Source organism: Xenopus laevis, chromosome 7S (genome assembly GCF_017654675.1).
Source record: "Xenopus laevis strain J_2021 chromosome 7S, Xenopus_laevis_v10.1, whole genome shotgun sequence".
Lineage (NCBI taxonomy): Eukaryota > Metazoa > Chordata > Amphibia > Anura > Pipidae > Xenopus > Xenopus laevis.
This window is the reverse complement of record NC_054384.1, coordinates 78,504,248-78,519,668: the sequence shown is the minus strand read 5'-3', so window position 1 is coordinate 78,519,668 and position 15,421 is coordinate 78,504,248. Positions and strand designations below refer to the sequence as shown.

The window sequence follows — 15,421 nt, the reverse complement described above, 5'->3', positions numbered from 1 at the left end:
CTGTTTGCTGTGATAACAAATTCCAAGACTAAAAAAAAACAATGTAAATAATTTTATAGTGTAAGTGAAGTTTATTTTTCTTAATCAGCATCATACAATAGGATTTGAAATTATTTCTTAAGGTGTCAGGTCCCCTTTAAGTACTAAAGTACTGCTTTTTACAATTCATAATAATCTATGACTTAGGTGCAACAAGGTTGATCCTACTCACTAATTAGTATTGCCCAATTCTTTTTACTAATGAATTTGTGTTTTTATGTAAAAAAATATTTCATACTTGTATGTATTTTTCTTTTCCAGAAATGTAGCTCTGGATCTAAAGGAGAAAGGGCTTTGGTAAGACAGAATAGTGTTTTATGTATTCTGTTGTTGTGTCATATAAAAGTTTGGATTCTCTGTAGCATAAAGTTATAGATAATGAGTGTATCTTTTTAGTTGGTAACAACAATAACACTGTATAATAAATGTTAGTTTTACATTGACTTTTTAAGTGTACAATAATGTACACAGCTTTAATAATTTAGGTGCAGGCATACACAAGATCATTAGTAGAAGACACTTACCTTCTAGTGATTATTAATGGCTTGTGAATTCTGCTAACACAGTAAACAGTTTGATATTTTATGTGACATAGCTCTTTCACTTTAGTAATATGCCAGTGCAGCAGCAAAATGTCATGCTACATTTTGTCCCAGGCTATATACTTGAATGCCCGAATGACTCCTTTGGCAGCTCTATAATGGAAGAATTGGTTAGATGTCATATGTTTGCTTTAAGAAAGCCCTTCCTTGCACTGCAGGAGTAGAGGAAGATGCGGCATGGAAGTTCTGTCGTCACAGTTAATCTTAAAATATAATTAGATTTGTAGCAGTGTTCTATACAGCTAATTTAGACTTGTGCTTTATAGCAAGTTTAGGCAAGCATGCTAATTACTGTCTCTGGCTTTTCTCTTAATCATAATTAATACATATTGTCTGTTCACATTTGCTATGGCCACTCAGCATATCCCTTGTTGCTGGTGACTGGTTCCTCCGCCATACTGTATATTTAGCCTTTTCTCTTTTCCAAGTTGCTGGAGCTGTTTGATTCCCATTGCTTTTGCTGTAGTCTGTTGTTTGCAAATTAAGTAATAGCTGTGGTAATGAAGTAGAGAAATCCAGTCCCCCCACTTAATGGAAAGCTTCAGGAAATGTGATTGCTCTGTCTTTTTTAGCTTCATGAATTCTTAAAAATGCATTTACATCTTGTGCTCTTTCTGCATTGTTAGCAGGCCTAATCACTACCATAGATTTGACTATGGCTTTGCTTTCTGGCATTGTTACTACTGAGTTCTCGGTCAGAACACATCAGGATCATCTTTTATGGGACTAAAAAGTGTTATGTTGCCATCAGGCTGTATATTGTTTATGCTAACAGGAATGCTTCTTTACATTTAGGGGCTGATTCACTAAGGGTCGAATATCGAGGGTTAATTAACCCTCGATATTCGACTGGGAATTGAAATCCTTCGACTTCGAATATCGAAGTCGAAGGATTTAGCGCAAATAGTGCGATCGTACGATCGAAGGATTATTCCTTCGATCGAACTATTAAATCCTTCGAATCGAATGATTCGAAGGATTTAAATCCAACGATCGAAGGAATATCCTTCGATCAAAAAAAGTTAGCCAAGCTTATGGGGACCTTCCCCATAGGCTAACATTGACTTCGGTAGCTTTTAGATGGCAAACTAGGGGGTCAAAGTTTTTTTTAAAGAGACTATCGAATGGTCGAATAGTCGAACGATTTTTACTTTGAATCCTTCGATTCGAAGTCGAAGGTCGAAGTAGCTCATTCGATGGTCGAAGTAGCCCAAAAAAAAACTTCTAAATTCAAAGTTTTTTACCTTCGAATCCTTCACTCGAAGTTAGTGAATCGGCCCCTTAATGCTTTGAATATTTAAATACCTTCGGTAGGGTGGTGAATTTGTGTGTCTCTTCACTGCGTCTCTTTACATTGCATTAATTATTTAGGCTTGATCTGGTTTTGTTTAATCTTTTTCCCACTGCACTGATTACATCTAGGGAGTTTTTAATTAAATTTCAGAAGTTTTTGTCTTGCTCTGTTTGTATAAACAGTAAATTTCCTATTTGCACAACTGCTTTTATTCAGAGAGGTCGGAGTATTTATTCCCACAAAGCATTAATAAATGCTTTTTAAAGGTCCAACTATGTCTTCAAGGATATATACACTTAAGTCTCCCCAAAAAGCACCAAACAAAAGGCTTTATATTGTATAATGTCAACGTGGCTGTAAGATTTTCACTTTACTGCCTGACTATTGCTACATACTGTACTGCAAATATCAAAGACATGCACAGTTTCTCGCTTAAAAACATTTATTGGTGCATATAAACCACAAAAAATAACATGTCAATATTCAATTCACACACACCACAAAGCAGTGTCTCCCCCCCAGTCTGCCTACCTGTTGTTAGCCACACCCTCCTGACGCGTTTCGCGCTATTGGGCGCTTCATCAGAGGAGGTGTGGCTAGTGCTGGTCATGTCCCTTAAGTCAGGAGGGTGTGGCTAACAACAGGTAGGCAGACTGGGGGGGAGACACTGCTTTGTGGTGTGTGTGAATTGAATATTGACATGTTATTTTTTGTGGTTTATATGCACCAATAAATGTTTTTAAGCGAGAAACTGTGCATGTCTTTGATATTTACTTTGGTTTAATTGGGCCTGTGCACAGGACTCGCTGTATAGACAGCAGCTACCCCATAATTGATTTTGTTATACTGTACTGCAAAACCATCCAATCTCAACCCTTTGATCCAAACAAAAAAGATGAGTTGCCAATGCCTGGAAAGTGACTGGGGTTTGCACCTTCCTCCAGTTTTGATGATCTGCTTGTTGTCTATTGGCCCTACTTGAAAATGCAGAACATTGCCTTCTGCCCATCTGTCTGTAGTCCTGAAAACCTAAACAGGAAGGAAAATATTATTTTGTTCCATATCCATGTGAACAGCAAAATTGTACAATATGGCATTTTCAAGATCTTGTTTTGCTTTGGATTTCTGGTATCGCACATAGGAAAGACCCCATTATTGAACCCATCAACTGAAAGTAAGAATGGAACAAAATTCCCTCTTGAGTTCCCCATATGTGCCCTGCAATAATAAGCAAATCCCATTTTATTCTATATATACATAATTCTATATGAAAAGAGTTAAATAAATAGTTCAGGCCATTCCTTGCCTCATTCCTGATGCTATTGTTACCTGCCCCTGACCACATCCTCCAGTAAGTCAGAACAGAATGCTGCCACCTCGGGATTTCAGAAAAAGTTGCCTCCTCGCTAACAGGTATGGGACCGGTTATCCGGAAACCCGTTATCTAGACAGCTCAGAATTACAGAAAGGCATCTCCCATAGACTCCATTTTATCCACATAATCCAAATTTTTCAAAATGATTTCCTTTTTCTCTGTAATAATAAAACAGTACCTTGTACTTGATCCAAACTAAGATATACAGTAAGTTATTCTTATTGGAAGCAAACCAGCCTATTGGGTTTATTTAATGTTTACATGATTCTCTAGTAGACTTAAGTTATGAAGATACAAATTACAGAAATACCTGTTATCCGGAAAACCCTAGGTCCCAAGCATTATAGATAACAGGTCCAATATCTGTACTCACATACACACAAATTAATAACGGCTTGTTATTCAATCAACCTTTTTTTCCTATGGTTCCTAAAATATCTTTAAAGATGCACAGTTTTTCCTCAACCAGGAAATAACCATGAGCCTCATTCATTTCAAGGACAAAAATGTATCTCATTGTTTATCATGTGAAAACTTGGATAAAGAGTAATTAAGATTCTGGAAATCAGGAATGATTTGAATCTGTCCCTATATCTCATATATAATATTACTTAACATTCTCTTTCCTTTTGAAACCTTTTGCTTTAAAACATATAGTACCCGCATCTACAATTAATTAATTTTATCTAGGCAGTGAATATGCATTTAGAATTACCTTACCTAGAGAGCTTTATAATGTGGGGATAAAGAAAAGGCAGACTTCGCTCAACCTTTATTCTTGACAGTTAATGATGTGTGATCGACAAAGTTACGGCTGATTATGTTGTATGCGAATATCTACAGCTATAGAGCAGGTGCTTTATACCCTCTGCCAGGGCCGGAACTAGGGGTAGGCAGAGTAGGCACGTGACTAGGGCTCAAAGCTGCGCACTTTCTCTGCCTCTCCTATCTCCTAGTCCGGTCCCTGCTCTGGCCAACGTGTTCGATCTCTCTAGCGCGTATCTTTGTTTTGTGCATGCGCACTTTCATTTTTTCACGCATGCACACTTGCATTGGGCGCTTTGCCAGCCAGGCTGCCTAGGGCGCCTGCCCGCGTTGGCCCACCAGTGCCCCCTGCTAGTAGAAAAGGTTGAATTAGGGTACCAGAAGACAGGGAGATTTGTCACCCACAGTTAAATCTGCTTTACCGTAGGTGACAAATCTCCCCAAAATGCTTTCCCGCCAGAAATGTAAATCGCTGGTGAGAAATCATACAAGGGTGCTTTGTTTTCCCAAGTCACCCCAATTTGCCTCTCGAGGAAACTTCAAAAAAATTTGGAAAGCTTTTTAGCTGATGGGAATGCTGGGGTCTTAAGCTAATTTTTCACAAGGTAATAACTATTAAATCCGTTCAGGTCTAAACATTAGTATAGTTTAAGTTTTGGTTATCCATATAGCCAAAGAGAATTGATCTGCTTGTTAGGTCATTGGTCCAAAGTGCTTCTGAGAGGGTCAGACCTTAAGCCCCTTTCACATATGGATCTGCCATTGGTTAATATACTTTTAACCATGCCCTCTGAGGTGCATTTTGATGAAATGATGGTCAGCCTGTAATGGTTAACTTAGGCAACAAGCCCAAATAAAACCGTGCAATATATATGAAAAGCAGAAATTAATTCTGGAAAGAAAACTCACTTTTATGTCTACAAGCAAAAGCCATTGGCTGGCACCACTGCAATGCATGCAGATGAGATGGGCCAGTGGGGAATGACAGCTCCCCTCTCTTAGCACCGGGAGTGTGTTCTGGAAGCCTAAACTGGAGAAAATTCAGTTATCTTCTTTAAAGAAAAACTATACCCCCAGAATGAACACTTAACCAACAAATAGTTTATATATCTATTAAGTGGTACATAAATATATATAGAGATCCCCTGAAGAAGTGTGGCAGTGTAAAACAGAGCTGTTTTTCCCGATTTGCTGTATATACTGTATGTGTATTTGGTTTGTTTGTGTACACTACAAAAATATGATCCCAGGGTACTTAGTACTTAAACTGGCAATTTTCTTTTTAGGAATACCCAATGGCACATATTACAAAACAGGTATATTTTTATGAAAAGGGTTATTTAGATGAAGCAATCTTTTACATATGAGCTTTTGCATGCAACATATTTTATTAGGGATGCTCCAAATCCAAGATCCTATTCAGGATTCAGCATTTTTCAGCAGAAATGAACTGAATTCAAGTATCTGGCCGAACTGAATCCAAATTCTTAAAATAACATGACTTGTCTTCACAAAAACATGGAGATTGCACATTTTTTCTGTGTTTAGTGCTTCCTTACTCTCATATACATATGCAAATTAGGGTTTGGATGTGGCCTAATCTTTCATGAAAAATTCAGGATAAGGCTGAATCCCAGAATGGTGGGTTTGGTGGATCACTACCACTACATTGCTCTGGAGGTATAAATTTCTTTAATAACAGTAATTGCCAGTGACTCTCCAAATTCATAGCATTTAACTTCCCTTTGTAACCCGTCTTGTCACGTCAGCTTGTGCAGGCACAGGATTCCCACACTCGGTATACAGACACACAGCTGCTGACAAAAGGGCTTGAGTGGATTTTTCAACTCTATATTACATAGTTACATAGTTAAATTGGGTTGAAAAAAGACAAAGTCCATCAAGTTCAACCCCTCCAAATGAAAACCCAGCATCCATACATACAACCCTCCCTACTTTTAATTAAATTCTATATACCCATATCTATACTAACTATAGAGTTTAGTATCACAATAGCCTTTGATATTATGTCTGTCCAAGAAATCATCCAAGCCATTCTTATAGTCATTAACTGAATCAGCATCACAACATCACCCGGCAGTGCATTCCACAACCTCACTGTCCTGTCTGTGAAGAACCACCTACGTTGTTTCAAATGAAAGTTCTTTTCTTCTAGTCTAAAGGGGTGGCCTCTGGTACGGTGATCCACTTTATGGGTAAAAAGGTCCCCTGCTATTTGTCTATAATGTCCTCTAATGTACTTGTGAAGTGTAATCATGTCCCCTCACAAGCGCCTTTTTTCCAGAGAAAACAACCCCAACCTTGACAGTCTCCCCTCATAATTTAAGTCTTCCGTCCTTCTAACCAATTTAGTTGCACGTCTCTGCACTCTCTCCAGCTCATTTATATCCCTCTTAAGGACTGGAGTCCAAAACTGAACTGCATACTCCAGATGAGGCCTCACCAGGGACCTATAAAGAGGCATAACTATGTTTTCATCCCTTGAGTTAAGTCCCTTTTTTATACAAGACAGAACTTTATTTGCTTTAGTAGCCACAGAATGACACTGGCCAGAATTAGACAACGTGTTATCTACAAAGACCCCTAGATCCTTTTCATTTAAGGAAACTCCCAACGCATTGCCATTTAGTGTATAACTTGCATTTATATTATTTTTGCCAAAGTGCATAACTTTGCATTTATCAACATTGAACCTCATTTTCCAGTTTGCTGCCCAGTTTTCCAGTTTAGACAAATCACTCTGCAAAGTGGCAGCATCCTGCATGGAACCTATAGTTCTGCACAATTTAGTATCATCTGCAAAAATAGAAACAGTACTTTCAATGCCCACCTCCAGGTCATTAATAAACAAGTTGAAAAGCAAGGGACCTAGTACAGAGCCCTGCGGTACTCCACTAACAACACTGGTCCAATTAGAAAATGTTCCATTCACCACCACTCTTTGTAGTCTATCTTTTAGCCAGTTCTCTATCCAGGTACAAATACTATGTTCCAGGCCAACATTCCTTAATTTAACCAGTAACCTTCTGTGTGGCACTGTATCAAATGCTTTAGCAAAGTCTAAGTAAATCATATCCACTGCCATCCCAGAATCGAGGTCTCTACTTACATTCTCATAAAAAGAAATTAAGTTAGTCTGGCAAGATCTATTACACATAAAACCATGCTGGCACAAACTCATAGTATTATGATTTGCTATGAAGTCCAGTATCTTATCCTTTATTAACCCTTCGAAAAGCTTTCCTACCACTGACGTTAGACTAACTGGCCTATAGTTTTGAGGCTGAGAACGGGATCCTTTTTTGAATAGAGGCACCACATTAGCAATTCCCCAGTCTCTCGGCACTATGCGGTGGAGTGCACTTGGCTGGAGCCCTGTAAAACAGCAGGGAAACGCACTGCCAGGGTCATGTACACAGCAAGGCCACCAGTAGGGTTGCCACCTTTTCTGGAAATAAATACCTATTAAATAACATTGGGATCACCCACATTTTTACTGCACCGGGGAGGGACCAGACAATTTGGCTGTATTCACTAGGTGGTTTAGGAAGGGTCCATTACAGAGATTAATGGGGGAATGTAATAAAAGTCGGTAACGGTAAAAATATTCACAAAAGTTATACCTTTGTTCTAACAAATGTTGCTTTGCACGAGTTTAAAAGTGGGCAATGCGCAATTAAAATTCACAATGCAATAACAGTTTAAGGAAGAATATTATATTGCAAAATGTGAATTTTTATTCTTATTTGTGCAAATTGTTTTGCTCTTTGCAACTTTTATTACATTCCCCCAATAGTTTGGTCCATAGTCTTCACAGATTTAATCTATGGTATCAATCAGGTTTAGCTAGGTTTGCCACCTATCCGGTTTTCACCAGGACAGCCCGGTTTTTGGAAGTGCTGTGCTGGGTGAAAATTGCCTGACCGGATTTCCAAACTAGTAAATCTAGGCAGGACATTGAAGACACCAGCCCTGACATCATCCGCCCACCTGAATTCACTGAATTGAAAATGTGGCAACCCTAGGTTCTGTTGTAACCTGTTTTGGTCCATTGCAAATCCTGGTAAATGTGTCATTACAGACCAAAAGTTTTCCTTCCTATTATTCTTTTAACCTTTAGCAAACCAGAAATATTTGGTGATGATTCATATGCATAAATTCACCGTGCCCCGTCTCTTTATGGCCTTTCAGAACTTTGCTGTGATATAATAGTTGTCTATTTTTCTATACTGACTTGTGTTCATAAGAAAAAGAATAAATATATTACAGGAGAGAGAAATGCCTGAGGCATCACCCAGCCAAAAGCCTTGCTTCGAGGGCAAAACTATTCTCTGCAAATGGAGTCACCTCAATCCATAATAAAAAAAATTTAAAAAAAGCTTGTATATTTAAACATATTTGCATGATATGTATAATCTATATATTGGTAACTTCTTATTTCCTTTTTTTCATATAAACCTCTTATGTCTGACAAATGTACTCTAAAGAGTCTCAGTGCTGTAAATGAGTTGCAAATGAGATACATTGTCAGCAGCATTTTACTATGGGCAGCTTATGGCTTCATTCCAGTGTGTTCCAAATGAGAGTCTTTCCCAGGCTTACGGAGTGGGGCTGTAAGATCCCAGCTCATGGTAATGAGGCAAGAGTAATTTAAGGCTGCATAATGCTGAACTCGTTCACTGCTGCACTAAGGCAAATGATCCCACTGTGGTGTCTTATCGAATGTTTTGTTTTTCTTAAAAGCAGCATTTAACTAAAATAGAGTCAAGTTACTCAAAATGCAAAAGAAATGCAGTTTCACTTGCAGTGGGCCCCTTGAAGGGGGATAAAGGGAATACTAACACTTATTTGTCTTTCCTAAATGATGTTATGAGGTACAAAAATCATCACAAAAAGAACCGAGTACAAATAGGAAGAAAAGTGGGCAGAACAGAGAAATGTTTTGTTGGGTTTCTTCCTGCCACAGGTGGAAGGAGCATTGTCTGATCAAAAAGTTATTGCAGCTCAGAGCTAAAACTGCAATTGTTTAATGATTTTTCCTTTTCAAATCGATGTCTGCTGTCTGCAGGGAGTTGCCGTCATCTTCCAAGAGGCGCTTGCTGCAACACAAAAGCAAAGCCTCCAGAAAAAGTGTAATTGATTGTTTTCAAAAATGAAAATTTTAAACATGCATGGATATTCGCAAGGGCTTTCCCATAAAATAATTCATTTTGTTATCGGAGCTGTAACCTGATCGTTCAATGTATGTGCTGTGTTTCAGAACTAACTGTTAAAACACACAAATATGCGACTCTCTGGGATGGGGCTCTCCTGCCTTCCCGCCGTATGCAAATTAGCCACTTCTAGCGCAACTTCGCTTCGCTTGGCGCAGCAATGATAGCGCAACTTCGCCAGCGTTCAGCGCCCTAGACGCAACTTTGGATTTTAGTGTTGTCTAGCGTTGTTTAGCGTTGTCTGGGCGAATTTACACCTGGCAAAGTGTTGCGATGTGAGCGAAGCAGACGCTAGTGCAAATTCGGCGCTTGGTGAATCTGCCCCCTGAAGTGAACTATTGAAGAACTAACCTTAAATGATTTACACCTACTGGGCCTACCTCTACCCATGCTTTCACTTTCATTCATCTTTTGCACAGGTGGAATCCAAAAGAGGCTGAGCACATGTTGGCTTCCCCTTATTAAGACTAGAACAATGACACCTCTTGGTCAGTCGCTAAACTGCCTGGAAAATACTTTAACCCAGGATAGGGAAACAGCTTCCTCTCCCAACTGTATATTAGGACCATACTTATATACACGCCAACAGATGAACGGCACTCCGATAAAAAACAGGCTTTTTATTGCTGGGCACTGTGGAAATACATAGGCCTTACGCGTTTCGGGAACACCTTCCCTTAATCATAGGCTTACAAAGTGAATCGAAAATTTGCTTTATATACAATAGGTCTCCAGCGACCCCTGTTGGTTGTCTGGATTGTTACAGTTAAAAATGCACATCTTCTATTGCTTTATTATATTATTTGTATTAATAAAAACGACCACACTCTGCTAAAATGTATAAAACAAAAGAGGAGGAGAAGGGGGTAAGGGGGTAAAAGGAAAGAAACCCCTTTGGACCTTGGATATTGCATATAATTATCTATTCAAATTAGCATATAGCATTATCATAATGGCTTAAGAGCTTGCAATTTTATTTCCCTTGGGACAAGTTAACTCTTATTCATTTATTTAATATTCTATTGTTTAGATTATTCCTTTATCTGTTCCTTCACATATTGTGTTAGTACTAAGATAGATCAGTATGTGCACACATATATGCATATATAGGGAAGAAGGATTGGCATAATCAAATGAAGAAAAAAACGGATTAGTCTTCCATTATAATATGGTTATTATATGGACAAAAACAAGTGTCCTAACGGGTTGTCCAATAACTCAACCTGGATCAGTAAATATATATATATGCTCAAATGGTATTGCCTGTATTCCACATGTATCAGTATAAGTAGGCGATATCATGTCTTGTATTCAGGCCTTTTGGCATTCTAGTTTCAAGTTTTAGGATCCAGAAGGCTTCCCTCAGGTTAATGGAGTGTAATGGGTCGCCCCCTCTGAGTGGTACCTTTACCTGTTCAATGACTTTAACAGCCAGATCCTGGACACCTTTTGAAGAGCATAGGGCAAAATGTTTGCCCATAGGAGATCCCTCATCTTTTTTGTCTATCGCCCTAATATGCTCCCTGACCCTTTCCTTTAGGCAGCGGGTTGTGCGTCCCACATATTGTATCCCACAACATTTACATTCGAGTAGATAAATTACCCTCTTGGTATTACAATTATAGAAGCCATAGTTTGGAAAGTTTTCCCGGTAACATTGGATTTGAAATTGGGTCCTGTGGAGATAACCATGCATGTCTTGCATGGCATTGTCCCACATCTATATGTACCTCTAACTGAAAGCCAGGTACTATTGGGATTGGTTGGAGCTTTAGTCACCAAACTAGGTGCCAAAATCTTCCCTAACGTAGGGGCTTTCCTTGGGAAATCTCTGATATCCATCGACTTCAGAATCTCCGCTAGTCTCGTATCATTATATAGTACTGGAATATGTTTCCTGATAATGCCGCAAATTTTATTATACTCTTCGCTGTATTCTGTTATAAAATAAACTTGATTGTCCCCTTTGGTAGCCTGAGTCCTAGTTTTGGGATACGGGTGCAAACGGGAACCATTTTTCTTTGTTAAACTCCCTGCTTTAGCAAGTGATGTCCTAACAATCTCTTTTGAGTAGCCCCGCCTACGGAGTCTGTCTCCTAGCAATCAGGATTGTTCGTTGAAAGTATTATCTTGACTGCAATTCCTTCTATATCTGACAAACTGACTATAAGGGATACTGCGTATAGTGTGCTTAGGATGACCACTATTGGCTTTTAGTATTGTATTACCTGCCGTCGATTTCCTAAAAATATTGGACTCGATGCATCCCCTCAAGTGATTACCTCTTAAATTAAGATCCAGAAAATTAATTTCCAGATGATTGTGCTCTAGTGAGAAAATTAAATTGTGCTGGTTGTCGTTTAAGTATGTGTGGAAGTCACCAATTAACTCTTGTGGACCGCCCCATATGAACAGTAGGTCGTCTATGTAGCGGCCATACCATATTATGTGTTGGCGGAAGGGGTTTTTTGTTCCATAGACGTGGGACCGCTCCCACCACCCCATATAGAGGTTAGCGTAGGAAGGAGCAAAAGAAGCCCCCATAGCGGTCCCACGTCTTTGGAGATAAAAACCCCCATCAAAATAGAAAAAATTACGTGATCACAAATATTCTAAAACTAAAAGTGTGAAGTGAGTGAAATCTTCAGTGTACATTTGTGCATTGCTCATCATCTCAGTGATGGCAGTGACGCCCAATGAGTGTGGTATCATTGAATACAACGACTTCACATCCATTGTGACCCATGTGTACGTGTCTAACCATCTCACGGAAGACAGTTTATCCAACAAGTGACCTGAATCTCTGATAAAAGAGTCCAGTTGAGGTACCAGGGGTTTCAGGCAAGTATCCACCCAATCTGAAAGGCCTTCATTAACAGACCCTATGCTGGCCACAATGGGCCTACCTTCTGGGGACAACAACTATTTGTGTATCTTAGGGAGGTGGTGGAAGATCGGGACTATAGGTTGTGTTCTCACCAAGTATTCCTTGTCCCGAGGATCCATACTTAGCTATCTATCTAAAACTTAAAGGGAACTTCCTGAACAAATGGTAACTTAACTTTCAGTCCCGTTTATTATAATTAATTACAATTTCCACAGTATTAAACACTAAGATGCAGTGCTGTTTCTAAGCCAGGAGCCACTTGAGGCAGCTGCAATGCCATCCGCAGTGCTTACCTTTTCCTGTGCTGAAGGGGGGCCAGGGGGCCTTATTGATTGTGTAGAGAGCAAGTTTAAAAAATGGAAATGTGTCTCTTAAAGGTACAGGAGCCCCCACCCCTGGCAACCTAGTCTGTGCTGCCGCCTGAGGCAAGTTTTTCAGAGGGCTTCTCAGTGGGCTACTGCTTTGTTTTGATTGTGCTCATAAAAACCAGGTAGAAAACCCAAGTAGAAAGTGGCTAACCGTTCACCAGTGAATTGATTTTTACAGAATTTTGTGCATAATTTTCACCATTAGATATGCAGCATGCAATAAAAACAAAGCAGCAGCCCACTGAGAGCTCTCTGTTATAATAAACTGTTCCTTATCTCAAAGCTATAGTTGGGAGGGCTTCTTATTACACTGTTCGTTTGTTTTGACTGTGATTAGATGTGATTTTGCCCTGGTTAATGCAAGAAATAATGGAAAATACATTACATAAATATTATAAAATACTTTTAACCACACGCCTCATTCAAACCACTTCCTGGTAAATTGGACCCTACCAACCAGATAGCTGTTAAAATTCCAAACTAGAAAGCTGGTAAACTAAAAGTTAAATAATGTATGAAAACACAAAAAAGAAAATATAAAAGAAAATTCAAATTGTCTTAAAATATCTCTGTCTACATCATATCATAAAAGTTAATTAATAGCTGAACTACCCCTTTAAAGCCCTTTATTTAACTCCTTTATAGCTGCACTTCATATAGGACATACATGTAAATTGCATTCTGTAGTGCCTACACTCTGTGGTTACAGAGTTAAAAATAAATATATTTTACTTTTTTTCTGTTCTTTACTCTATATTGCTTATTCAAAAAAATTAAAAATAAATGTTGTCAGAGCACTGGGGGGGGGATATTTTTGATGAGGCTTTAATGAACTTTTAAAAGGGGAAAGGGGAAAACTCGACTTACTAAATCGAACCACAAGACATTTCATTTTGTGCCTTAACAAAAGAAACGCAAAATTAATAAAATAACTCTTAACATTTTAACCATGGAGAGAGTAATTTGCAAAGGTGGCAGCATAACAATTAGTTACAATGATTATAAAAATGCAAAGTGTCACTTTAAAGGAACCTTAATGAAGTAGAATGTATGTACTGCATCTCCTAACAAGGTACTAATGAGTGCCTCCTTCTGTGACTAAGTGACTGACCTGCAGATGAGATGCACCTAAAAAGGCCATGAGTTATTTTCTTTCCTTCCCTTTCTTCTGACTTGATAATAGGTTTTGTAATGACTTCCCAGTCCTATTCTTCACAAACCATTAGCTTTCATTCATTCTGGTCTTTGGTGTGGAGGGATGATTTTAAAATGCTTTCCTGAATCTTTATGAGCACCTAGCTAACTAGGATCAAGCTAGAATTTTACTTGTCAAGGCTGGTGGCCATTATGTTTGGCTGCATCACAACTTGTCCTTGGTCATGAAGACTCAGGACCAGATTGTCTTTCTGTTATGTTTTGGGTAGCCGAGGATGAGTAGAGTATAACAGTGCTTTATTTGCAGGCTCATGCAGCCATTACACAACCGTAACTTTCACTTTTAAGCTGTATGAAGTATGCACAGTATAAGTCTGGGCACAGTGACATCTCCAGGCCATTTGTATAAACACCACACTTTCAGTTCAATTGCTCTAGCTTGGCCATGAATGGTAGGAATGGATGAAGCCAAATATGGCTGCCGCCAACCTCTGCAATGCGGCTCTGAATTGGGATATCCGGTAGTTGGGAACTGATGGCAGTTATGGGTGATGCTATTGGTGTGGGGTCCAGTGTGGTAGCCCTTTTGTATAATAAGGCTTACTCCGCCTTTTAATGTCATGTGACTTTATACTTCTGAACAGATTATGCAAATAATCAGTTTAATGTTCAAATTTAGATTTTGTATTCGGCAGACTTCGTAATTTTTGGAATATTCGTTGTCCTTTTTTTTTTCCTTTTTTAATATTTTCTGTGTAAATAAATGGGAACCTTGCCTGTTTCTCTCATTCATTAGTAAGAACATTTTCCTGAGTTAAATGCTGAACTATTGTGAGCCCATTAGAATATATCCAACTATTAACTACCTTTTATTTTCACATGTGTCATAGTCATAAGGTATAATACTAACCATGATAAATGCTGAATGGGAATGCAAAAAAAGTTATTGGTTAATGTTAAATCCACTTAGAACATGACCGTGCAAGACAAATGCCTACATATAGGCAGGTGAATTAGCTTCTGATTAAATTAATCATAGTGTTTATAAATGTGACAGGGACCATAGACTGTAAGCTCCACTGGGACATGCACTGATGTCAACATTCCCTGTAAAGTGCTGCATACATGCGTTGGCAGTATATCAATAACATGTAATAAATAAAATAAGACATAATGAGAAGCCTAAACATTTAAGAAAAGAAAGACACATGAAAACAAGGAAATAGATTCAAAAAGAAAACGCTTATTCAGTTTTTCAGTTACAGGACACCACCGCCATTTTATGTGACATATTTTTTGCATTTTGGGTTGCATTTTTGGGACTAATATTCAGTAAGTTTCAAAAACATTGCCTAGCTGGTAGTAATTCTGAAAACTGATGATTGATTGGCACTCCAAACTCCCAGCATCCTCTAGCAGACATGTAGTGCAGCAGCCACCAGCCTATCCGAATCTAAAATGAAGTGCCATTCTCACTTTTCTATTCAATTGGGGAAGGATTGCAAAGAACTTTTTTCTTTTTTTTTTTTTTGGTTTTAGTGAGTTTTGTGCTGAGCTCCTCCTAGGAACATGGGATAAACCATATAATCTCAAGCAGATGCCTAAAAGATAAAGGAAAGGTTGTTACTGGGTGTTCTGGCATTGAAAGAGATTAATTAAGACAACAATTCTGTTCTTTAGACTCTATTATTATTATTAATAT

The 15,421-nt window shown here is 38.6% G+C and overlaps 1 protein-coding gene across 10 annotated transcripts in view; it reads left to right on the top strand.

The window, feature by feature from the left end:
• LOC108697630 (1-phosphatidylinositol 4,5-bisphosphate phosphodiesterase eta-2) overlaps positions 1-15,421 on the top strand; it is a 400,986-nt gene that overhangs the window by 342,714 nt on the left and 42,851 nt on the right. For all 10 annotated transcript variants that reach the window (XM_041571413.1, XM_041571420.1, XM_041571414.1 and 7 more), the window contains one exon: positions 301-336. In XM_041571413.1, coding sequence (XP_041427347.1) covers positions 301-336 — 36 coding nt within the window. The remainder of the gene's footprint in view (positions 1-300; positions 337-15,421) is intronic.